At 30.1% G+C, this 27,191-nt stretch overlaps 8 protein-coding genes across 8 annotated transcripts; 5 read left to right on the plus strand and 3 right to left on the minus strand.

The window, feature by feature from the left end:
* Positions 1–412: 412 nt before the first annotated feature.
* UBC12 (NEDD8-conjugating protein UBC12) lies at positions 413–1,020 on the minus strand (the record flags this gene model as incomplete). Its single annotated transcript, XM_011274154.1, has 2 exons — positions 413–891; positions 1,014–1,020. 2 exons carry the CDS (start codon positions 1,018–1,020, stop codon positions 413–415), a joined length of 486 nt encoding a protein of 161 aa, XP_011272456.1.
* Positions 1,021–1,638: 618 nt separating this feature from the next.
* COG7 (Golgi transport complex subunit COG7) lies at positions 1,639–2,577 on the plus strand (the record flags this gene model as incomplete). The annotated part of the gene is made up of 1 exon (XM_011274155.1): positions 1,639–2,577. The coding sequence occupies one exon, from the start codon at positions 1,639–1,641 to the stop codon at positions 2,575–2,577; it is 939 nt and encodes a 312-aa protein (XP_011272457.1).
* A 568-nt stretch (positions 2,578–3,145) lies between these two features.
* PMC1 (calcium-transporting ATPase PMC1) lies at positions 3,146–7,036 on the minus strand (the record flags this gene model as incomplete). Its single annotated transcript, XM_011274156.1, has 1 exon — positions 3,146–7,036. The coding sequence occupies one exon, from the start codon at positions 7,034–7,036 to the stop codon at positions 3,146–3,148; it is 3,891 nt and encodes a 1,296-aa protein (XP_011272458.1).
* Positions 7,037–8,020: 984 nt separating this feature from the next.
* Positions 8,021–8,899, plus strand: SEN34 (tRNA splicing endonuclease subunit SEN34; the record flags this gene model as incomplete). The annotated part of the gene is made up of 1 exon (XM_011274157.1): positions 8,021–8,899. One exon carries the CDS (start codon positions 8,021–8,023, stop codon positions 8,897–8,899), a length of 879 nt encoding a protein of 292 aa, XP_011272459.1.
* Positions 8,900–14,981: 6,082 nt separating this feature from the next.
* Positions 14,982–15,419, plus strand: BN7_5304 (uncharacterized protein; the record flags this gene model as incomplete). Its single annotated transcript, XM_011274158.1, has 1 exon — positions 14,982–15,419. The coding sequence occupies one exon, from the start codon at positions 14,982–14,984 to the stop codon at positions 15,417–15,419; it is 438 nt and encodes a 145-aa protein (XP_011272460.1).
* A 6,551-nt stretch (positions 15,420–21,970) lies between these two features.
* RFA1 (replication factor A subunit protein RFA1) lies at positions 21,971–23,797 on the minus strand (the record flags this gene model as incomplete). Its single annotated transcript, XM_011274159.1, has 1 exon — positions 21,971–23,797. The coding sequence occupies one exon, from the start codon at positions 23,795–23,797 to the stop codon at positions 21,971–21,973; it is 1,827 nt and encodes a 608-aa protein (XP_011272461.1).
* A 233-nt stretch (positions 23,798–24,030) lies between these two features.
* On the plus strand, positions 24,031–24,333 carry BN7_5306 (uncharacterized protein; the record flags this gene model as incomplete). Its single annotated transcript, XM_011274160.1, has 1 exon — positions 24,031–24,333. The coding sequence occupies one exon, from the start codon at positions 24,031–24,033 to the stop codon at positions 24,331–24,333; it is 303 nt and encodes a 100-aa protein (XP_011272462.1).
* Positions 24,334–24,625: 292 nt separating this feature from the next.
* On the plus strand, positions 24,626–25,333 carry RPN14 (Rpn14p; the record flags this gene model as incomplete). The annotated part of the gene is made up of 1 exon (XM_011274161.1): positions 24,626–25,333. The coding sequence occupies one exon, from the start codon at positions 24,626–24,628 to the stop codon at positions 25,331–25,333; it is 708 nt and encodes a 235-aa protein (XP_011272463.1).
* Between the last annotated feature and the right edge of the window lie 1,858 nt (positions 25,334–27,191).

Consider the following 27,191-nt stretch of genomic DNA (forward strand, 5'->3'; position numbering starts at 1 on the left):
TGGTTAAGGTCCAATATGTGGATACTGATGAAAAACTTAAATTCTATTTATGGTACATACTTTTTTTTATTAAATGAATTCTTATGATTATATGAAATTGATTTGTAGTATATCAAGTATTGTAAATCATTTTGCGTAAGCTTAATTTGTACTTTTGTACCTTTGTACCTTACACAGTGTTACACACCCATGAATCCTGATTACAAAGGTTGAAAATCATCCCATGAGAAATTTTACAATCATGGTGATTTCAAAACCAAAACCAGACCAAACTACAAACCAATACATGATTCATCAACCATTTATTCATTAATTAAACATCTAAATTTTATAAAATGTAAAATCATCCATAATTATATTACCGCCTTCGTCTTTATAAAGATATTCCATTATTATTCAATTTTGATATATTTCAAAGTACATAATCATATCTAACACCATCAAAACTACCACCACTTAAACTTGCATTAACATATTTTTTAAATAAATTTTTATCTCTAATTAAAATACTTGCACTTTCTTTATTTAATGGATCATTTGGATTTGGTTCTAAAAATAAAAATAATAATCCAACTAATATAGAATTTAAATTTAATACTGGTGACCAATCTTCTCTAAGAATATTTAAACAAATATTACCATCTAAATCAATATTTGGATGATAAATTTTATTTAAACATTTAACTTTTGGTGCATCAATTGGGAAATTATTATTTAAATTTATTTGAAATTTAAATGAACCTTTTTGATAATATCCTTCATCTGGTTTAATTATAATTTCAAAATTCATTTTAGAAGAATCTAAAATTTTTAATTTAATAGTTGATGGAATATCTAATTCATTTAAATCTTTTTCAATTCGTAGTTGAGCTGGTGTTGTCTTTTTTTGATCTGGTGAAGTTGATGATTCTTTATTTTTTAATTCTTCTTGTTTCTTCTTTTGTAATGATCTAAGTTTTAACTGGGAAGATGTTAATATAATTTATCCTTTTATGAAAACCTATCATTCATACTCACCATTTTGATCTATATTGTTACTTTGTTGTTCAATAATGTTAATACATATTTAAAATTCTCAAGTAAATATTCTTAAATTTTCGCCATTCAAAATATCAGGTACTACTACTCGTCTCAATAATTGATTACCGGGTTAAAATGACAGAAAAAAAGGAATTTTTTGAACAACATAAAAAAACATCCATGGACATTGAGTCCCATGGTTATAGAATACATAAACATGAACCTTAAAAAGATACCTACATTAAGTGCTATAAGCTTATTGCTTGTGATTGCCAAAAAAAAATTTGTTGAATGAGAACAAAAAAATAATGAGGACCACGAGATTCGAACTCGCGCATCCGTAGATATCAGAGTATTTTAACAGCTTGAAGAAACTGAGAAACCTAAATCTGACGCCTTAACCACTCGGCCAAGCCCTCTTTAAAGATGGAGACATAAGTCGCCAATTACTTATGACACGCTCGGTACATGTCACGTGTATGACCTCGGATTTTACTCTTTGAGGAAATGGTTAGATTTACTGTATCGTGTTTTTATTTATGTTTATGATATTTTATGATTTATTTCATATACGTGTATGTTGAAATCGATCAATTATATAAAACTATAAGCTCCACAATGTCTGAAGAGCTACTTTCCATGTTCTTTGATGATGAATTCGTTCCACATGCTTATCTTGATGCTTTCTTTACAAATGGTTCAAAATCAATAAATTTGAAAAATCAATCAACAATTAATCAATTACAAAATAATTCATCATTATTATTATCAAATTTAGATTTTTTAACGAATGAGTTAACAAATGATCTTGAATCTAAAATTAATAAATTATATAATTCAAATTCAATTGTTTCTTATTCCTATCAAAATTTAAATAATAATAATACTAATAATGATAATTCATCAAAATTAAAACCAACTTCAAGATTAGAATATTATATTGATTCATTAATTATATCAATTCAATCATTAAAAGAAATAATAGAGACAACTTCAAATAAAATCAATGATATTAAAGGTGGAACCCCATCAGATTCAGAAGAAAATCAAACTTTAACCTCAACAAATACATCTACAGTGCAAAAACTCATTAATTTATCAACTGCAAAAGTAAATCTATTACAAGTATTGAAAAATTTCGAATTATTAAAATCAATAATTGATATTTCTAAAAATAATTCATCAAATCAAAATGATATTTCTAAAATAACAGCACCAACTTCAACAAGTTCTATGAAAAATTCACAAAATATTGATAATATAACAACAACCCCATTAGAATTTCAAAATTCTTTAAATTCTTTAAGTGATACAATAATTGAACAATTTAATTTAAAAATTTCTAAAGAAGATAATCATACAATAGATTTTGAATTTTTGAAAAAAATAAATAATTTTATAAATTTATTACCAATTTTTAAAAATTTAAATGGATTTTATAATATTTATAATGATTTCATTAAAAAAGTTAATAAATCAAAGCAAAATTATTTGAATACAAAAGATTCTGAATATTTTGAAAATTTTGATGATTTATTCAATGAAGTTTTAAACTGATCATATATTTGGGAAGTATATATATGGGGTGCTTGATGGTTTAGTAATTTGGTGCTATTATTTAAAGACATCATCAAATGGCTATAGCATAAGTTTATATGTATGAAATATATTTACTTCTTGGACTTATTACAGCTTCACTAGGTTTACCACTACAATGTTATTAATTTGAAATTCTTGTAATATTAACTAAAAAAGCAAAAGTCTAATGAATATGATCAATGTATATAACTCATCAAATATTTTGAATATAAAATTAATCATGATATATGCAAAGACGTTTAATATTTGATCTCATAAGCTAGTATCATTGTAATTGAAAAAAAAAAACCAAAACTCCAAAATAATATATTAATAAACATGACGTAAAAAATGAAAAACTGTAATTAACAACTTAAAATAATAAAACTTGACAACAAAATATATAAACTATAACGTCTGAAAACAATATTAACAAAAATTAAAAAAATTTATAACATATAGTAAGCAAAAGAAGAAAGTAATAATAAAATAATAATAATACAAAATAATGAGTCTAATGAATGTTAACTTCAAAATGAATTCTAAATCATGTTGAAGATGATGATGAATTTGGACCAGCTTTAGTTGGTGAAGTTAATGGAGACCATCCAGCAACAGCACCCCCAACAATAGTTGGAACCATAGTTAATGCAGAAATTGTATGAGAATTATCAGTTATTGTAGAATCATTTGATTCAAATGACGAATCTGATCTTGATCTTCTCCATTTTTGATAGATATTTACAGGATTTAAATAATTTTCATCACCAATATCTGAATCTTTAACAAATGAGATATCTCTATTAATTTGTCTAAATTGTGGAATACTTGAAAATAATGGATCTGATTCTTCATCGTTCAATGAAATGTTTTTTTGTTTTTTAGAACCCCAGAATTTTAACCATTTGAAGCTTGTAATATATTGGAACTTTCTAAAAACCCTTGTTGGGAAAATCTTAATAACCCATTCATCTGGAATTATTCTAATTAATGCACCAAATGGTAATGATAATAAACCACAAATTATAGCAGTTGCCCACATTGCTGGTGTTTGTCTTGCAACTGAAAAAGCAGCACCACCAACAAACATAATCATAACTTGAACACCACCAATTAATGCAGCAATTGCAAGGAAATAATAATTTCTAAATAAATCTTGAAAAAAATTTAAATTTTGTAAAGTTATACGATCTTTAACATTTGATATACCATCAGCTTCACCTAATTTTCTTGTAACCCATAATTTGAAAAATTGTAACCAAACAAATGTATTAAATGTTAATGCATCTAATTGAGCTTGTTCATGAACATGAATCTTTGCCTTACCAGGATGGAAAATTTTTTGTCCTGCAAAGTGTAAAGTTAATGTAACAATTAATTGTAAACAACTTTGACCTAGAATCATTTTCCAAGTTGATACAGCAATTAAAGGTTTTTTACGTCCATCAGGCTTTCTATCCAAGATTGTATGATCTGGTTTATCAGTTGCTAAAGCTAATGCAGCCAAAGTATCCATAATTAAATTAACCCATAATAATTGAACAGCAGTTAAAACTGATTTACCTTCACTTGATGCAACAGCTGAAACAAATGTTAAAATAACTGCAGTTATATTAACAGTCAATTGAAATTGAATAAATTTTTTAATTGATATAGAAACACATCTACCCCATTTAATTGCATTAACAATGGCAGAAAAATCATCAGTCATTAAGATAATATCTGAAGCTTCTCTTGCAACTTCAGTACCAGAAATACCCATTGAAAACCCAACATCAGCTAATTTTAAAGCAGGTGCATCATTTGTACCATCACCAGTAACTGCAACAACTTCACCTTGTTTTTTCAAAGTTTCAACAAGAATTCTTTTATCTTCAGGTGAAGATCTTGCTAAAACTTTTAATTTTGGTGTAATTCTAAATCTTTCTTGTTTAGATAACTTTCTGTATACAGGACCTTCTATACATGATTCAAAATCATTTTGAAAATTTTCTGGTAATATACCACAACTTATACTAATAGCTTTTGCAGTTGTTATATTATCACCTGTAACCATACGAACTGTAACACCAGCCCTTTCACATTGTTCCACAGCTTCTTTAACACCAGGACGTAAAGGATCTTTAATACCGACAATACCATCTAAAATTAATCCATCATTATTTGAAGAAGAATGATCATCATCAATAACAATTTGTGGAATATTTGCAGTATTACTTGATGATGAAGAAGATGTATTTTCAACAAGTTTAATAACATCACCTAATAATAAATCAACATCTGCTTCTAATGGATTTTTTTCACTAATTAAATGTTTTGGTGGCCAATTTTCTAATTCATAATCTTTATGAGCTAAAGATATTGTTCTTAATGCCATTTCTGCATAAGTATTAATTTTTTCAAATTTTAATTTTTGTGATTCAGATGAAATTTTTTCAATTGAACCATCTTGTATTGTTTCATATGAACATCTTTCGAAAACTAATTCAGCAGCCCCTTTAACAAAAAATCTATATGTATTTGAATTTGATAATTTAACAACTAAACCACCCCATTTTCTTGAACTTTCAAATGGAATAATTTGAACAATTGATTCAATATTTAATAAAGAAACATCATTTCTTAAATGTGATAAAGAAAATTCTTGAGTCATACCAAATGAACGATTTGCTAAAGATAATAAAGCAGTTTCAGTTTTACTACCAATAAAAGGTTCTTGATTTTCCTTTTGTTTAGTTTCTAAATCTTTTAATTTATTTTTTTGTGATGAAGACCACCAATGCTTTTTAGGAGGATTTTCAAAAGGATTTGATGAAGCTGTTCCGGTAAAATCTTTATTTTCAAAAGCTGTTGAATTTAATGAAATATTTGATAATAAAATGGTTTTAAATTCATTATTTAAATTTAAATCATTTGATTTATCAATTGTTGAATGAGAATTATCATCAAATTCTAAACCAGTTATATTACCATTAACAACTTTCATTCTATTTTCAGTTAAAGTACCAGTTTTATCAGAACAAACAGCAGTAGCATTCCCCATAATTTCACAAGCTTTTAAAACACGAACTAAATTTGAATCTTTTGACATTCTTGTAGTGGCAAAAGCTAAAGCTAATGTAACAGCTAATGGTAAACCTTCAGGGACAGCAACAACAATAACAGTAATTGCTGTGATAACAATATCTAAGAATTTTGAACCTTTTTCAGCAGGTGGTAAATCATGATAAGCTTTACCAGCAGGTAATTCAGATAAAAATCTTGCAAAAACCACAATAAATAATACTAATGCTGCTAAAATACCATATTTTGTTATACCATCAGCTAAATCATTTAATCTAGCTTGTAATGGAGTAACTTCAGGTTCTGTATTTAATGAAGCCATTGTTCTTCCATGAATAGAATTTGGTCCCACAGCGGTAACCATGGCTTTACCAATCCCAGAAATGATTCTTGAACCAGAGATCAAATAAGGATCAGGAACACCTTTATGACCAATATCAACATCATGTTCAGGAAATTTTGAATCATAAATGCTCAAAGCTTGTTCAATTGGAAATTTAATAATACTATGAGATTCACCTGTTAGAGCACTTTCATCACATTCACAACTACCTTCAGTCATCACAGCATCCGCTGGAATAATATCACCAGTTTGTAATACAATGATATCACCAACTAATAAATCATGGATAGAAATCAATTGATCATCATTACCACGTACAACAATGATTTCACGATCATCTTTTTTTCTATTTAATTTAGCAAATTGTAATTCTTTTTGATAATCATTAGCCGCCCCAACAAGAACCACGATAACAACTGCAATAAAGATGGCAACACCTTCAACCCATTCAATTTGTGGGATTTCTTTACCTTCAGCATCATGTTCAGGCGGTTGACCAAAAGTTTCATAAAGACCTAAAGCAAATGAAATTAAAGCAGCTACTGATAATAAAATCATAACTTTATCTTGCATAGCTTCCCATGCTAATTTGAAGAAAGATTTTGGTTTTTTTTCAGGTAATTTGTTTATACCAAAATGATTTGTACGATCATTTAAATCTGGTAATGAAGGATCAAGACCATTTTTTTTATTTGATTTTAATGAATTATAGAAATCTGTAACTTTATTGAATTTCGTTTGAAAGAATTTTATTGATTTTGGATCATAAAGTTCATTTAAATCATCAATATCTATAGTGAATGATGAATTTAGGGTATTTGATCTTGATTGTAATTTAAAACTTTGAACTTTATTCTTTAAGCCTGTAATTGGTGCACTTTGTTCACTTTGGCCTCTTTGGCCTCTTTGTTGATTTGATTTTAATTCATTTGAAAAATTTGAACCATTTGATTTAACAGGAGATAATTCAATCATATTATAATCTTGTTCATTATTTAATTGATTTGTATTCAATTTATGGTTTTTTGACATTATAGGAATAAGATTTAAATCAAATAATTCCAGCAAATTCCCATTCTTTTAATCAAATATGATGATTGTTTTGTGAGCTTTAATGAAATGAATTAATACTTTTTTATCTTGGTAATATACTTGGGCTATGGAAGAGAAGAATAGTCAGTGGTTCAGTAACAACACTTAAGAAGGACCCTTTCTTTGCCCTTTGCTATCACTGATCACTGATCTCTCAAATTACTAGCACTAAGCGAGCGGTTTGTCCACCAAAAGTTACACAACTACACAGCCCAGTTCCATGCGGCAGCCAGCAAAAACAAACTGATAGGTAGAGCTAAAAGACTCCCAGAGAGAGCTCAGAGCGGCGAGTTCTTCCTAGACGGGGACTTCATTTGGTAAATTAGCTACATAACAGTGGCGTTTGAAATGTAAATTGTAAATTGTAAGAATGGATTTAATCTAACGTTTAATCGATATCGTTTGATCGTCAAGTATTAATGGCGGTGATAGGGTCTCTAATCAAAAGCAAGTAAGCAAAATAAAATAAATTAATAAAATAAAATAAAATAAATGAAATAAAATAAATGAATAGCTTCGCCTAATCATCAATCCTTTTTTCTTAAGCATCGGCCAAGGATTATCATATCAAGTATAAAGTACATCATCATTTACTTGTACCACAATTTACAAGGGTATATGATTCTATTGGGAAATAAAATAGAGATGATTGGATTGGATTGGATTGATATTATATTCTTTAAAACGTGGGTTTCATAACTACATACACAACTACCCAACCATCCAATAACCTATCCATCATATTCATCAAATCACATAGTATTCAAATCTTCATTGATATCTTCATCATTCAACCAAGCTCATCTCGCGAAACTTGTTTGAAACCTTAAAAGAAAATTTTGATCGGTATAGAAAAATTGTGTATAAGGTATACAATGTATATCATCCATCTTTTTTAACCACAAGTTCCCAATTTTACACCATATGAATAAGGAAGAAGGGGCTATGGTAACAGATGAGAAATTACCAATCTCTATAATCAATAACAAGGCTTTTATATTTGATTTAAATGTTATTAAAAAATTACGGTTCTTAGGTATAGGTGGTGTTTTATCTGGTACACTACCAACTGCTCCACAACAAAATGTCTTTTTAGGTTTACCTTTACAATTAATGATTGAAGAAGTTGTATGGTTAGTTGAAAATGAATATGCTTATTTAGTACCTGAAAGAGACTTTCTAAATGATTTGATCCAAGGTTTAAATAATGATGATGTTTTACAAATTCAAAATGAAAAACAAAAATTAATGGATTTAGAACAAAATGAAAAATTAATTCAATTAAATGATAAATTAGATAAATTAGGTAAAAATAATACTTCAGATGAAACTAAATTGAAAAATATAAATCAAAGTTTATCAATAAAAATCTTTGATAATTCAAATAATTTAAAAAATTCAGAATTTTTGAAAAAAACCATACTTCAAAATAAATTAATTCAAAAAAATTTATTAAATTCATTAAATTATAATAACTTAAATTATAAAATTTTTAATCATTTAAAATTAAAAAATTATTTCTTAGCACCAGGTTTAAGATTTGGTGGGAAATTTATTGGTTATCCAGGTGATCCATTAAGATATCATGCTCATTTAATAATAAATACAATCAATTGGAATCAAGATATTGGATTAATGAATATAGTTAATGGTGGGAGATTAGCTACAGGTGTTAAAAAAGTTTGGTTAATTGGTAGTGAAAGAGATGATGATGAAGATGAACAAGAGGATGAACAAGATGAACAAGAGGAAAAAGATGAAAAAGTTAGATGTTTTTCTGTTGAATGGGCTGGATTTGGTTAAGTTTTCTCTTTAACTTCTTTTTTGGTCAAAGATAGTACCTTTATTTTGGTCTAGGATAATTATGGATTTTCTTTCATTCTATCATAAAGATTCAAATTGCTATCGTATAGTAGTGGAAATTTATTCTTTGAAATGAGGTTCATATGTTTATAACTCAAATTTTTGATACAATTTTTTTTCATTTTGGTTAAACATAATCAAGATTAAAGTATTAGTTTATCAAGATCTAGAAAATATCAAAAATTTTAATCATGTACCTAATATTGAATCTAATTTAAGATCCATAAAGTTTTCAAAATAGTTTGAGACTTGATCAATAGACATTAGAATTATGAACATATATAGTACATGAAATACTTTATATAATGTATATAATACATACATGACTTGAAACATTTGATTATATGTATCAATTAAACATGTTCAATGTCCAATCTATTAAGAAGGCTGTAAGATCTGGAATTGTCTTTTTTGAATTAATATCACTATGACAATAATAATCAAAAAGGTACGATAATCTTAAAGTACAAAACAAATATAATTTATAACAAAGAGATGAATTGCATTTATTAACAGTCAATATATCAAGTTTTCAACACTGCCTTTCTGGAAATTAACATGAATTATAGAATATCAAATTATAGTGTACTAATCATACTTTTGAAAAATGAACACGATTATGAACGACTAAGTGTAACTTTAATTAACAAAGCAACTCAACTCAGCCCACTAGTCGAATCAAAGAAACATTAGTTCATCAGAACCCATGACATATAGATCAATTACCTCAGAAGTTTGATCAATAGTTTTTGTGTATAGATCTTTAATCATGATACTATGTACTTTATTAATACGGTTATACTAAAAACATTTTACAGCACCTTTCAATTATTTTGACACAAAAATTAAACTTTCGGAAACGGAATGAACAACGGGGCTTATAATTTCCGGGCCAAAATTTTTGAAAATTTTTTGAAATATTTAATAAAACATCAAAAGTGAAATCTTTTTTGGCTATAAAATATACTAGTATTTGTAATTTCTCATGAATTATTATTTAATAATAAAATTGGACCATTTTAAAGACTTTTTTTTTTCAATTTTGAAATCTCAGAAAAAAAATGTATCTTAAAAATTTTAAAAACACTTTAAATTTAAATTATTAAATTTTACAAAATTTTAATTTTATCGATTTTGAGCATGAAACCTATATCACATTAAAATTTGGATTCTTTTCTTCAGTAAATGGCTAGTTCTAAATCAATTAATTGTGGTTTATCAATGTAATGATTAATTAATCAAAAGTTTGCTTATGTAATCAACCTGCAAAATGTTAGATATCAGTAGTACAGCGCTTTATTTTTTGCGTCGATTAGGGCGCGTGGCGCAGTTGGTAGCGCGCATGCCTTGCAAGCATGAGGTCATCGGTTCGACTCCGGTCGCGTCTATAGTGACGGCTTTAGCCCTTAATTTTTTTTGAGAGTTTGAGCATTGATTGATGGTGTATATTTGTTACAATATTTTTTTAAATATAGTATTAGTGTTTTGATTCTTGTTTTTCTTGCTTTTCTTGTTTTTCTTGTTTTTGTTGTTTAAGTATGGCGTGTTGGCATTTAACTATTCCCGAAATTATATAATATTAGTTAAAAAAACGAATTTAGAATCTACAAAATTAAGTCCTGAAAGAAAGCCAAAACATAATCAAGGCCGAAATTTCAATATATAGATCATTAATTTTTAATAATTACTGATATGATCATGATTATCGACATGGTGTATCAATCTTCAGCTATTTTTATGTTGGTTATATCGCCAAATTAGTCACTAATATGATCAAATGTGTGATACTTCCAAAAGCTTAATTCAGATCATCTCAAAATCTTCAGCTATAGACTGAAGAAGAACCTATCATGTTTGTTAGGGTCCCTGACTATAATCCATACATTAATCAGAATTTATTCATCATTGGTGTTAAATACATCGATTAGTTATAGGAATTAGCTTCATATGCGATGAACGGTAAAGTCTCCAAACTAATATAATGCCAATATAACATTAAACTAGATAAACAATAATCTCCATTCAATGATTTGGTAGATTACATATATTTTATTGATCTTATTAACTCTGAAATTTGAATATTATATGTCGATTAAAAAGTTTGAGTTGAATAATATATTAGATTTCATTAGCTACGTCAAAAGATATGAAGTGGTCATGATGGAATCCAAAAGTAATCTAGCTATACAAACGTCTCATAATTAGGTCAATTGGATCGTTTTGAACTTCTAATCAGAATATTCAATGTTTCATTTTACTTTGTACATTGTAGTGAAAACTAACGGTTGATGGGTTTGGACTTTCTAATAAACAAACACTTGGTTAGTTTTGAATGAATTGAGCTGATATTTGAGGAAGGTAAAAATTCAATCTCATTAACTGTTTGTTCAATATTTCACATTAAAAGTTAATATATTTGTCAGCATATATTACAATATTATTCTTCGTAACAGGTAATATTAATTCGAAATACACTGGAACCAAACATTTGATTTTTTCTCCAAAAGGATTATAATACATTACTTATAATTAAAAGCAGATTTTTGACTGGGAATCATAAATCAGATCAAAAGAACGCGTGTTTGTGAAGTTGATTTGAATTTTAGTTTGATATCAACATGAAGCAATGTGATTTCAAACCGAGCTTCAACAAATATGTTACACTACCTACTTTCATTAAACAATATTGCAAGACTTGCATTCAATTAATATAACTTCTTGAATTTCTAGAACCAGGATTAAGATTGATGTAAATAGTATTTAAGTTTCAACGTTTCAACGTGGTAGGTTTTGTAACTTGTATTTACAAGTTTCCAAAATAAGTTACGCGTTGTTTTGAATTTAAAGTTTCATCAACCTGGCAGTAACTGCAGTAATCTAAAACAATAATACTAAATGAGATTGAATGCCAAACTTCATGTCGTTTCAAAATTTTTTTAAATGAAAAAACCACAATAAACAAGCCTCATTTCAGGTCTTTACATTTTGCTTTGTTTATTTAACCATCGTTCACAGAATTGTAAGTGCGTGTAGTTAGTTACCTAGAGTATGCAAGTTGTGTTTTTTAAAACCCGAATTGCAGAAAAAAGTTTTATTCCATAGAATATGCATCCATATGCGAGTGAAAAAACTTTTCTTCTAAAAATTTGATTGTTTTCCAGGTTCTTGATGAGATTAATCGTGTATGACAGTTTAAACCTCAAATATAATAATTTCAAGTATTTATTGCCAATTGACTCAGAATTGTGATTATTGCTTGTGACATTTGAATAATGGTTGAAGAATTAGCAAGCATAAAGATGAAGAAAATGTAAGGATCATAAGGTTTCAAGACGTACGTGTATTGATCAGATTGTTGATACCTAGATATAAGTAACAGCTACTAACTATAGTACCGGTCCTACTGTCTACACCTCAAAAAACCAGCTATAGCATGATCTAATATTAGACAATAGCAATATTGAAGTGCGACGAATCATGGCTAAACTTCAATCGATTGTAACTCTTATTGTTGAATCACTAGTCTACCACAAATATTGTAATTAACCGGCGCTAGCATTAACTTTGAATTCAGTTTCGATGAAGCTTTATGTGATCTTGTCAAAATTTTTAAGCAGTCGCACTATGTACGGTATTTGGCGGCGTCTATAAATATAGTTGAGGTTAATCGGGCCTGACTAGTCATTTCCAGAAAAGCTAATTTAGTAAGCCATAATATTTAGGCCGATTTTTAGTTTTGAATCACAATTCACAAATTATGAACAATATGACTCTCTAAGTTTCCATAATCTACAAGATTGTCACCGTAACTGTGTACAATTATTACGTGATAGATTTTTAGAAGGTCGTAGAAATTTTAGTAACTACATTATACATCGAAAAAATTTTTTTTTTTGTATGACGCTCACACAGTTTTTCATAGTAGGTAAATCACGTGCATAATGCTAATTTTTTTTCATTGCTAATATTAAAGACCTAGACCTTGTTTTACTTCTAGTCTCATGAGATGTCAAAGTCGTGTCAAAACTGATCATCTCATCACTTTGGAAACGCGTAAACAAAGGAAAAATTTTCATAAAGTCTACATAGTACACACACCCCAGTTTTGTATCGAAAAGATAAGAAACACAAGGGCATATTTTTTTCCCAAATTTCGTGTATGTTTTGTATTTATCAATCCGAATAAAGAAAGTAAAACCACATGGTTAATCAAAAAAATATCAATTAAATTGAATAACGTGGATTGTTTAAATTGATGTTAATTTTGAATAACTTCTTGCTCTTATCATGAGGTGCTAATTGAGATACAGGAATGGTATTGTACTATAGACAGTACTTTTAAAGTTGTTTGCATTCCGCATGGTAAAAAGCCTAGCTCCAAATTAAACTCAATTTCCTCGAATCTCGAACGATTGTATCATGTATGGCTTTACCTGCTCTATAATTGCATGTTTTAATCTATTGTTTGCAGAAAAACTTTAAATAAAATCGTACGTGGACCAGTATTTTGAGTTTTGGAAAACCACATTCCGCTAGAATCCATAAAAAATATGTTAACTAATAACTACGTACAATCTACAATCTTGAAAGTTAAGATTGATCTAGAATTCATATATTGTCATAACTTAGGGCACTGTTTGATAAATATGAAAGGTTTTTGAGAATTCTAGACTGCTTTACTTTCTAGCTGACGGTTAAAACTTAGAACTATCACAAGTCATTGAAACTTTTTATTAAGTAGTTTCAATTTTACACAGAGAATCTCTTGTTAATCATGTGCATCTTTAGGGAAAGATCCTGCCTAACAAATGAGCTCTTTGAAACTTAATGATCATTGATTAGCTAGAATAATATCGGGAGAAGAAAAGTCAGTTTTTTCCAAGCCCTATAAAGCGGGAACAAAGGGACTGATATGTTCTGTCTAACCCTAATAGATTCTCCAACAAAATTGAAAACTTCGACCGAGAAATTTCCTAAATTCCCGCCTAGCTAGATTTAAAATGCAAAGTAGGTTCATTGGGAAACCAGCGGCTAGACAGCGTTTTGGGTAGTGCGTAGACAGAGAGCAAGAGGGAACGGCCTCTGCGCAAACGGTCCAGAGTCCAGACAAACGTTCCGAAAGAACTGTGTGTTATCAGCAATTTAGGGCTATAAACGTGTAGTTAATTTAGTAGCAAATTCAAATTATGTGCCAAATATCAATTAACCTTATAGTAAATTGAGAACTGAGACATCAATGCTATACATAACAAAAGTTAATCAAAAGTATTGACAATATTATCAAGCCCCCTTTTTGAGTTTGATCTATTGTTGGGTTTTATTTTTTTGGTCTATTGTAGTTATGATCACTGATTCATGATCAAATTATAAAGTTGAACCATTGAGAAAGAGGAGAGAAAACACCTTGCAAGAACTTGTTTACAAACTTTACACTGTACACCCGCCTAGCTGTTCAGCTGGGTTAATCGGGTCTTGTAAGTTGTCACTGGTGTGGGTAATTTGTGAGTCCTTAGTCCCGATTCTAGACCTGCCAGATCCACAAGTTTGAGATGTGCTCCTGGCCACATGTCGTAATTCACGTGTAAAATTGGACTATGTTTTTTATAACCACGCTTGGAATTTAATTTTTGCAGGTGTGCACGATGAGTAAATAAAAAAAAAGCCCACACCTTTTTGCTTTTTAGTATAAATATAAATCAGTTCCACAATTTCTTGAATTTATTTCAAATCAATTAATTCTATTGTTTTAACAATTCAACTAAATCATCAAAAGTTTTTAACAAACTACTATCAACAACTAAACACTTCAGAGTTATACTCTTCATTGAATTATCACTCATATACAACTTAAGGATTTTCTTCTCCACGTGCTTGTGCATATTAAAGAAATTTCTATTATAAAATTTATCATCAACAAACAATCGTTTTATAAAAAACAATCATATAAACACATTATCATCTCAAAAAGCATTACCAAAAGCATTACAACTACATTTTATTCATATTATAACTTCACATAAAAATGTCAGCATTTAACGATTATTGTATTGTTTGTGACAAAATTTGCACACATAGTTCAGTTTACTGTTCAGATGAATGTCAATTTAAAGATGGAAACTCTCATTTTGATTTCAACAATGCACCACAATTAATCTCCCCAGTCTTGGAACCAAGATCCAATTCTATTGCATCAACATTAACTTCATCATCAAGTTCAACAATAGAGACTGATGAAATAGAGTCTGAATTAGAAGATGATCAACAATATCAACATAAACATCAAGAATATTTAATTAAAAGCCCCTTGTTATTATCATCAAATACTAAAGATTCAATTGCTGGTTTAAGCCTAAATGATGCTATTCCAAGAGAAGGTAATACAAATTTAGATCAACATCATATTGAATTACTGGCGGCTTCATCAACTAATTATAAAAAATGGTTAAATGTTGTTCTATGATACAAGGTTTTACAACAATTACAACTATAATTTATTATTAATGGCTATATTTATGATGATGCTTATGACAAAACAAATCTTTTAACGAACAAAACAAAAAAAAATTAACAAACTACAACAAATCATTTTATTTTTACATCAAAAGGGAAATTTAATGACAAATCTTATATATATATTATTGGGAACGGCTAAATATAAAAGTTTATTGCATTTTAATTGAATTTATAATTGTAGTTTTTCAATCATTATCTTTTGTGTATTTGTATTTTTGTTGGGCGATTTGTTTTCATCGAATTGTGGTTAATATACAATTTGTTTAATTATGAAACCATTGTAGCATGATTTAATGTTGCGTTTAACAGGCCTAAATAAAAAGTTCTGGTCTCGACTCGGTGTGATCTCCTTTAAAATTTTTTTTATAACACAAAGAAAATTAAATTTTTTTCTTATTGCGGAGTGCGGTAAGCCTCAGATCCTCCTGCAAAATAGAAGCTTTTAGATCTTTTGGTGTATGCGCTTAATTGTTAAACAAAGATTATGGGGCGTAGTTAGATCTCATTGGTGTAAAGTGGTCAATTGCATTCAAGGTTTAATTTCAGTGAACCTCAATTGATTTCATTATATTGTTAGATGTACTATAAATTCTAAATCTTAAATGTATTGCTATATTGTTAAAGTTTGTAGATTCGACTCGAAACTCGAAACGCTAAATTTTAATGCTTTTTTTAGTTTGAAGACTCTCGAAAAATTACGTACACTAATATTTTTTTTTTCCTTAGACTTTTTTTTTTCGATCACTGCAAAATATTTCAAGACTATTGCTATTTTAAGTCTAGAAATGTTTGGTCTGAGGAATTATCAGCACCAAATATCAAATATTATCAACACCCAGTTGATTCTTTTGATTTATATGATCGATTTGATTAAACTATAGACATACACACGACTATGATCCATCGATTCTCGAATCATCAATGAAGTAAAATTTACCCCTTTTAAGTATATAAACACGTAGTAATTGATTCAATAGTTAGTCTTCAGACAATTTTATAAGACAATAGACGCCAACGTCTAACAAGAGAAGTATCATTTTTACATGAGTATACTATATAATGGAAAGGTACACTCCATATGGAAATACTTATCTGTAATGAGTTCCAAGTTCACATAATTATTTAATTTCACAGTACTGATACGATACCTTCCAAGTCCTTATATAGAATACCCATGCAAAGCTTCATTTATGTGGAGTGCTCAGCGGGACCAAAAAACCCATCCTGATCGATAGCTTCAACAAGTTACAAGTTGAAAGCTACAAAACTTTATGAATGCACAAATTTTGAAGTTGGCCTGAAGGTGAACTATATGAATTTCAAGTGTATGATCGGTTATATCATGAACTTGAATGTGATCCAATAAATTACAGCTTCCAAATCATTCTAATAGTTAATCTTGTAATCATCATATTTCATTCCAGTTGACTTATAGTCAATGCATAAAGAAGCCAGCAAAATTGCTCATCGTCTATACTTTTAGATCATGAACCATATATTCATCGTATACTAATCTGAAAGATCTTAGTTTCGCACAGCTACACAGTACAGTCTCAATTATAAGTCAATTAACTAATTAGAACGAGTCACGCTTCACAACTCATAACTCATTAATGTCGTAGACAGACTCCAGAGAAATACCTCTCATGACCCCGTACAGACTCATATAACTCGTAAGGTAGGAGGTACTCAGCTGTGTTCAATGTCACACTATAATAATATGACACCGGACTAATTAGCCAATGCACAAAAAGTATCTTCATTTTACCCCAATAGCGGGGTGGAATAAATATTCCCGACAAAGGAACTACAAACTTATATTACGTACTCCAGATCTCCAGATTCTCATTCCACCATAAAATCTCTTGAAGGTTTACGGCGTACCGAATAATTGAACCAAGACCAAGACTCATGGAACATCGAAATTTCCACTTTAAATTATGATCGTTTATAATCTTCCCAAATCATGATCATCACTTGATCTGCCTAGTTTAAGCTGGTACCTATATTTACAGTGCTAGACCATGACGACTCATATTGACGACTCACGCGATGGAATTTATTGTGGGTTTTTGTTGGGGTTAAAGGTATTATACATTAATTAGAGTGACAGGAGCCTGGAGTAGCGTAGTACGTAGTACGTACGAGTCACGACATGCAGTAAATTATAAGTACCATGTCAGTCCTGAACTAGCTGGTCAGGAAATTTACAACTTGTTGAATACTTACATTTTTATGCAACTATGTAGCTTAACCATAAAACCAGTTCATCATGACGAGATTACCATTACGAATAGTGAGACCATTTTTTAATCTTGATTCTCGATATCGACTGATAACACTTATCTAGTCGAACATGACAATTAATTAAAAACAGGTAGTTCTATGAGAATGTGTTTATATACCTGAATTATTGTTATCTTCTTCCCCAATATAATTACGCCGTGAAAATATTGAATTGATAATATATTTGATAAATTTGATGTTGTTGAATATCTTGATGATCAACAAGGGCCAACGAATGAATTCGTGCAAATTGGAAATTATGTTATAAGATATATACTGCACTCTTAGAATCATCACGTAAATATCACAAGTCACAAATATAAGATACTCATAATTAATTCAGTGGAATTAGGTTTTGATATTTGAAAGAGAGATCTAACATTTAATTTGATAACATTACACAGCTACGGCTAAAGATTAAAGTAGTAACTGAGTGATACTAAGTACCAGATACTTCTCCTACCTACATATACCAATTGATCATCCACAGGGAGAATAACATTATCTTCGTCAGAGGCATGATGCGAAAATCCATATTGGCGTATTTGATAGGAGGGTATATAGCTTAGACTTAGTTCATGAAGATAACTTGAAACAAACGTTAATATATGTTTCTCAACATTAATTGAAAGGTCAAACTCCACAGCACACAAGTTTCTCCCCCACATTATGATAATTTCAACAAATCAAAGTTATTCCTCGAAATAATCACCCAAAAATGATTTATTTTCATCAAAACATTGATATGTGTGTGTTTTCATCAAGATCCTTGAACTCAATTCAATCAAACTTTAAAGCCATTTCTGATTTTCATATCGAAAATTATCTCCGTGATATTTCTCGGATTTAAAACTTCATTATTTCAACAAAGTTACTGCTCTAAATTTTTTTCCAATTCGCGAATCAATATTTTGATTTTTAACATCAAGTATGGTTAAACTAAAGAGTTTTGATGATTGACAATTATAATGATTGACAACTCAAACAATGAGCGCTACGGGGAAAATTGACGAAATTGTCACTGTATGTATACTTCTTGGAAACTAGAATCAATATCACATTGCTAATACTCGGTAAACATAGCTCATTGAATCATTTTACACAGAGAGAAATCCGGATCGAATCTCTGAACTACAATCTTATTTGCAAACTATACAAAGATCAAACGATGGTTTGAATATAGCTGATTTGTTACTATCGGATCCAAAGTACTCACTGAACTGTAAGTTTTTTGGTGCATTGACTTATACTGTGAATTTGAACTATTATAAATCAAACCAAGATCAAGTAAAGATAGATGATATTTTAACAAAGCTATTCATCCATATAACTTCATTGATCAATGATTTGAGATTCAATAGTGTCAATAATCTTTTCATTATAAGGAAAATGCTGTCAAATCTAGCACTGGTATTCAATTTTTTTATATTAGAAGACTTAAAATGGCATGATCCTTTGAAAACTCTTATGAATTTATTAGTTTCAAACTCAACACCAACTATATCACAATTAAACTCAGATATCAATATTGGTGAATTCTTCCAATTAGCTTCCCATGATAAAACTGTCTTGAATATAGTTTTGAACTTTTCAGCTATTTTGGTTGAGGATTTACTGAAAATTGGAAGAGATGATTCAAAAACCTCGGTTCATGAGCTTATCCATTCAAATGTTTACAACACAACCAAATCGTTATTAACTTTGCTCTTTGAATCACAAGAAACTGAATTGAAAATTATTGCACTAGGATGCTTTCAACCTTGGATCTCTTATATTTCATTTGCTGAAAACAATACAGAATTTAGATATAAAGATATAAATGATTTATTAAGGTATCTATTCATCTTCTTACATAATTCTGATGATGAATTACTTGGAAAATCCATTGAAATTTTGACTGATATATTTGAGAATAACCCATTGTTGATTGATCATCAGTTACGTGAAGCCTTTCAACAATTATTAGCATCTGAATGGAGTTTAGCTAGAGTTAATGAGTTCATTGAAACTGAAGATTTTGATGCTCTAGATAATTTTGGATCATTAGTGATTTCCTTTTTAGAAATTGATTCGATATTGTTAACATCAAACATCATGCGTGATGCAAGCTCTGACTTTCTAAAATTTTTACTCAATTTAACCAATTTTCCACTAATACCAATAATACAAGAAAACTTATCAAGAAAGTTCATTGAGTTTTGGTGCCAAATTATTGAAATTTTCATTGATGATATGGATATGCTTAAAAACTCTCTTAAGAATGAGGATACAGCTATTCTTGAAGTTAACAGAAATTCTCAAGCTTTGTTTCAACAATTATCAGTTATTTACTTCAACAAAATTCAATTCTCAATAGCATCACACCCAGATTTTAAGCAAGACGAAACTGAATTTTTGAGCTTTAGAAATGATACCATTGAATTATTTGATCTGATTTACACCAAGATAGGTCCAGATCTATTTCAAAATCTTGCTTTATCGATTTTGTCAACTGATGATGTCAATGCCATTGAGGCAAGTTTATTTATTTTAACTTCAATTTCTATGAACTTTTCACCAGATCAAGTACATGAAAAAGTATTCAACTCAGTACAAGAACTATTCAATTCCAATATCTTGACTCGTTATAACGATCTTGTCCAAAATTTGACACATATCTCAAAATATCATATTAAAAGCAGTATACAATTCTTGGGTTCTTTGGAGTTTTTCTATAAGAGAAAAGGTACAGAGGTGTTAAATCCAGTAATTGAGTATTTATTCAACTCACTAAAGAATCATCCAGAACAACAATTTTTGATTTCAAGAACAATATTAGAGATTTGTGACTCTTGTAGATCACAATTGGTTTCAAGTATTGCAAATTTTGAACCAATTTTAGTGGAAATGATCAAGAATCCAGAAATCAATACATATACCAGAGAAAAATTCATCAATTCCATTAGTTGTATTATTCAATCATTACCTGATCCATCTACCCAAGAAAGTCATGTTTTCCAAATGATTGAATTGATCGAATCAACTTCAGAGCCATTTTTGACCAAAGCAGCACAAGGGGGCTTAACACCAGAAGAAATTGAGTATTTGGTGTCATTATTTTCATGTGTATTAGAGATTGCTAAAGGATTGAGCCTTCCTGATGACCTTGATGAAGAGGAACCTGAGGTTTACAGAAGTCTGTTGAGCTTCTATCAAAATTACGATCAGAAAATTCAAATTAAAACATCAAGGTTGATTGATATTTTTGCTAATGAAGTTCCGATTCTCGCAAACAACAAAGATATTCATGAGAAGGCATGTTTGATTTATAAATGTGGTCTTCTGGAAGAATTTGGTCTATTTGCTTTTTCAAACGACTTAGTCCTACAATTTGCATTGAAAAAAAATTCACAAACTATCACACCTATGTCCTTGATAACCATTCTTGAACTTTTAACTACATTATTGAATACTGGGTTCCGTGAAAAACCAGTGGAACACAAAGTTTTATCGCAATCAGATGCTAGTAATATTATACAATATTTTGTTGCACAGAACTATGAAGTTATCTCTCAAGACCCAGATTTGTTACAAGTTTCACTAGGCCTATTAACATCCCTTTTGGTACACAAACCAGGATATTTGATTCATGATGAACAATCTTGTTCTTTTGCAGTCCAAACAGCTTTTTCATTGTTATACTCCAAAGAAAAATTTGTTATTAAAGCTGCATCTAAATTCTGGACTACATTTTTATCTGGAAGAAAAACAACTCAAGAAGACTCAAAATTGATTCAACACCTGGTGGAAACGGAAATTGGACAAAATTTAACTTTTAAAGTATTTCAGGCTTTACTGGATGCTTCAAGATCTGATGTTGATAGTTATAGCAGTATCATAGTTACTTTATTTGCGAAATACCAATTACCTTTCAAAACTTGGGCAACAAATTCATTAAAACAAATTGATGAAATAAGACAATCAAATGGTAAGAAACCAATTGAAGATAGGGAATTGTTTGTGAAAAAATTGATGGTGACTCGTGCATCCACAAGAAAGTGTAATGAGATAATTAAAAACTTTTGGATCACCACAAATGGAATGATTTCTTACACTTGATTAACTATATAGAATATAAATGGAGTTCGACTTATTTACATTGAACGGAGTAGTACATAAGATTATATTTTCATTAAACAATAAAAAACAAACATAAAATAAAATCAATGGGCATCAAGCTCCTAAACTTTCGAATTTTTTAACCAAATATTCAGCTTCATTACTGAAATCTATCTTATTGACATTCACAGCATTATATCTAATTCTGACCTGACCGTTATAATTATCTTGCCTAGCTCTAATTCTGAACTCAAATTCGTTCATTTGAATCTTTGAAACAATAGAAGTGAATAAAGAGTTATCTTCTTCTTTATATTTAACCAAGTCATTGGCACTATATCCTAATAAAGCCTTGGCTTGATCTTCGAATAAAGTAACCCATAATTGACCAGTTGGATCAACAACTGAAATAGTTAAAATATATCTATAAAGAGGGACAGCGTGATTGATGTCACACTTTTCACATCTCCAAGTACCATCATGTTGTTCAATAACTTTTCTGTTACAACCTTCACTTGAACAAGCAGGATAACTGAAGTTATCAGTCTTCAAAAAGTTGACAGAAGATTTGATAGTGAAATAATCTGGTTTTTCACCAAGACCCAATTCTAAGTTTTGAACATCTCCAATTGTTTTACGTTCTTCAATAGATGTCTTTCTTGTACCCAATTCAGTTTTCAGAGTTTGGAAATTTTCATTACGACCTTGAGCATCGTACCAACCTTTGATAGCATATGCTTCTGGTGCATCAGGGTTTGTAGTGATTGTACCAGATGGTGTTATTGATAAGGTCTTACCGTTGAAATCTGAAACTTTAGCACCTTTAATTGCAATAACTGTTCCTTCTGGAGTATCAAACTCTAAAGCAGTTTTATTCCACAAACCAACAGAAATAGCAAATTGACTGTCATCAACAACAGTAATATCACGACGATCATATGCACGACCAGCTTTGGAAGTAATTTGGAAATGTGGGTTAACTTCCTTGATAACACCAACCACATCAATGATTGAATCAGCTTCTAAATCTTGAATTTTGTTCAATTTAACGAAATCAAAACTTAATTTTGGGACATCATCAGCATCAAAACATTCTTCAATAACAGTATCTCTATCTAATTGTAATTCGTATGGATGTTTTAAATTTGAAAATTGTGGTCTTGATGGTTGGATTCTAGCTTTTGACACATAATAAGCTTTACCTTCTTGCAATAAGTTGTAGAATTTTTCAGCATTGTCATTGAAAGCTGTAGCTCTAATTTCATCTGTTTCATCTAATAAATTGACGTTGAAAAGTTTACCTTCACCTCTTTGATTGGACCAAGTACGCATTTCACCTTTGAAAGAAACTCTTGCTTTGATTGTCCATATATTTTGATATGGAGATAGCTGATCAATAGCGTATATATTAGATGGTTTCTTTTGATTGGATGAAGCCTTGTTAGTATTGGTTGATGATTGTGGTTGCGGAATAGATTGTTTTGGTTGTTCTTGTTTTGGTGCTTCAGCTTGAGGAGTTGGTGTATTTTCTTCACCAGCTTCCGCACTTTGATATATATCTTCTTCTGGATGTGCTCTAAAATAGTCATCTAAAGATTCAATAGCGGTACCGACTTTAGATGCAACTGACTGTTTAATAACTAAATCACTAATAATAATAACATGTTTGTTGCCAGCACCCATTCTCTCAATTTCATATCTTTGGATAGTTACAATACTTGATCTTTGGAAGCCATTTTCTTCACAATAAGCAACACCTTCTGGTCTAACAACAGCATGTGTTGAAAAAACACCATCAGAGACCAAAAGACGTAATCTTTTACCAGCTTCATTTGGAATAGGTCTAACATTTGAAACTTGCAAAGTAGCTGGTGCTTTAGCATTCCAGTGTTGTTCAGATGTGAACAATTTCTTCAAGATACCAGTATCTAATTCAGCCATTTCTTTATGATATACAGAGCAAAACTCGTTGTGTAAAAGATATATGGTTCGCCACTAAGTTGGTTTTTTTTGTTTTGGTTTATACTTTTCATAACGCGTTTTTGAAATTTCGCGTCTTTTTTTTTTCGCGATGTGGTGTCCTGATGTCGAAAATTAAGAAGTCGGATTTGTTAAAGTACATTTGATTTGAGATGGGTATTTGTTCATATTAGAGTGACATTAAACATATTAAAATGTATTCATTGAGCATCCAGCCAGGATTTGAGGAAGTAATAAATGACGTGGAGGTTGGTGATTTGAAGGAGGATCAATTTTGGATCAACATATTTGACAATGAGAAACCCGCAGATGACCAGATAGTCAATGAAGAAATAATCAAAATCCTCAAAGAAGAGGAAGAATTAAAATTTCTTAACGATGAGATGCAGTTTACCAAATCAGGAGAGAATATTTACAAGGCCTACTATAAAGGTGAAGAGCATACCATTAAAGCTCCAATAAGAGTAGTCAAAACAGGTGTCAAGGGTATGTACTAATCTACATATTAAGATAATTATTAGAGGCAATTTGCTAACATTTTTCTTAGAGGCTTCGTCATTTGATATATCACCCCTGGGTCAAATATATGCAATTGGAGATGCTAATGGAGGAATATATATTGGAAATGTTGAAAGTGGAACGATTGAAGTGCGTATGAAATATATCAACAATATTTAAAGCATTATTAACCTTAAATTTTAGCGCAAAATCGATGAGGCACATTATTCAGAAATAACAAAAGTGAAGTTTTTTCCATCAGGGAAAGTGTTACTTACAGTATCTCTTGATATGAATATAAAGATCTGGGATATAACAACTGGTGATAATCCTAGAACTTTTGCCTCTCATAAAAAACGTATTACAGATATTGCAATGATTGAAAAAGGTCGAAATTTTGTTTCTTCATCATTAGATGGAACTATCAAGTTGTGGGATTGCGGGTCAGGATCAAACTTCTGTACATTAAAAAGGAAAGAAAGCTTAAATGATGGAGTTACATCTGTTCATATTACCGAAAAGGTTAAAGAAACCGCTGGTACAGAGACAAGCTCTAGATATCCAGAAGAATTTGGGACAGAGAATAAAATTTTATTAGCTGGTCATATCTCGGGTGTTATATCTGGTTTTGACTTATGCACAAAGCAAGAATTATTTTCGGTACCTTCAATGGGTGGCTCTGTGGAAAGTATATCAGGTGTTCACGATCAATCATGTCATCTTATTGTCGGTTATTCCGATGGAGTAGTTGCCAAATGGGATATTTCTGATATTTCCAAACCTTTAAAGAAGTTTAGAATACCCGGTAAAAATGTTATTAATATGTCACTCGATAATAGTATAGGATTGATATCGAATGAACTTAGTGTTTTTCAAATTGATAATAATTTGGAACAGATCACTTTAGCAAAAGATGATGATCAAATATCTGGCTTGAAAGTTGGGGAAAAACTCTACATCAATACAAATTTTGGAGATATATTTGTTTATAGTAAATGATCATTGATATCAATAATATATTCATATTGCTTCCATGTTGAATTAGCTTTAATAATATTTAGGCAAATTATCTTTTGTAATTACAGAAGAGAGTAAATTGTTCCAAATTCGACAAAGTTATGAGCCAGTTAATATGGCTGTTAAATCTCTATAAAATCTTCAAGTTATCCGTTAATTATAAATTCTATTATACGCACTAAATTCTAATTGCTCTCGACTTCAATAAATTAAAGTGCGGACGTTGAATAACATGCATAGAAACCCGATTTGTATGTAATTGCAGCGTAAATGTACATACATGTAAGATGCGAGCCACTGAAGTTTGAACACTTACATTAAAAAAGAAATTAATAATTTGGATACTACACTTAAACTTATAAGCTGCTACGCTGTTTTAATTAATTAACGTCTAGCTGTAGCCTGTAAGAGTTAAGATTTGGTAGTTAAGCTGTTTATGGGAATGGTAGGTTCTTTAGCTCGCTAACTTTTTTCATTTAATCGGTCAGATTCTGAAACACATTAATTCTGTTCCTGCAATTACCTTCAAGTTCCAACGTATAGTAACATTTTGAAATTTGAATTTTGTACCATTCTGTATAAAATGTTTATCAAGCTGTTCAGCTTGCGCGCATGTTGATCTGGTTTTATTTCTGAGCTTTACCCGCCATATTAAGTAATTACTGCAATTTAGGAACTATGTATCTTCTGAGGATTTTCACGTATATTCTTCTCTTCGCTAAATACCAATTCTGAAATCTGAGCGCCTGTCGGTTTAATGAACTTCTAGGTTTCAGCGCTACATAAAGTGATCTGAGATTCTGAACAGTATAGTTAGTCAACCAGGCTTTAAGAGTCAATTTCTAGGAGCTATATGACACTATAGATACTTCGATATGACTAGTGCACTGTAGAGTCGACTCGACATAAAAGACTTACGACAACCTTCCCGAAATCTCCTGATATTCTACGCATTGACTTATACTTGCACTTACGTTCTCGAACGAATCACCGATGTAGTTAAACGTTAATACTTACGTATGTGATATTATAAAAATTGCTCATGGGAATAAATGGACTGATAGATCAATAATCATAGATCAATCATCACTAACTTTTAGCTTCTAAGTAGAATAATATCTGCCAAATATTTATTGACTCTTCACTTTATTAATTAAGGTATATGTTGATTTATTATTCAACGTACTGCACGCAGCTTATAATTCGTCTATTTCCCACCCACATATATAATACGACGGTCCGTTAGATCTAGAGTCTATATACATTTTTTTTTGTCGTCTATAGTATTACATGTCTAGCTGTTATTAATTAATTTAAGCTGCTGTTCGTCGTGATATTGTGATATTATCTATATATTATAGTATGCAGTTTATAATTAACGAGTAAATATAACTATATTTTAATAGACGTTTATAAAATAATTAATGATCAGTTGAATCAGCTAGCACGTAAATATTGACGAAGTGTTAAGAGACGTTTACCCTTAAACCGGCCTTCAGCTCTTTTCAAGAGAAATCGTGATTTTGAGTGTCCATTTAGTTGAAACCTGAGTATAGTATTACTAATGAAAAGCTACAGGTAGTACAACAACCAGTAGCCAGGACTCAGAAGAACCACTGCTAAGCTTACTCAAAGCCCAAAGCTATATAGGACACTGGACAGTAGTATAGGCGACCTAATTCTGAAAGAAGTTACAAACGTACAAAATCATGAAATTATTTTTTGAGCTGTGTTACGGCAGCGCTCAACGTTGACTGTGCTTACAAAGTGACGCATTAGAAGTTACCTTGATGCGCCATGAAAATAAAAGTAATTAAACTCGGATCAGAAATCTATCGAG

Source organism: Wickerhamomyces ciferrii, contig 00207 (genome assembly GCF_000313485.1).
Source record: "Wickerhamomyces ciferrii WGS project CAIF00000000 data, strain NRRL Y-1031 F-60-10, contig 00207, whole genome shotgun sequence".
In the NCBI taxonomy this organism is placed as follows: domain Eukaryota; kingdom Fungi; phylum Ascomycota; class Saccharomycetes; order Phaffomycetales; family Wickerhamomycetaceae; genus Hansenula; species Hansenula ciferrii.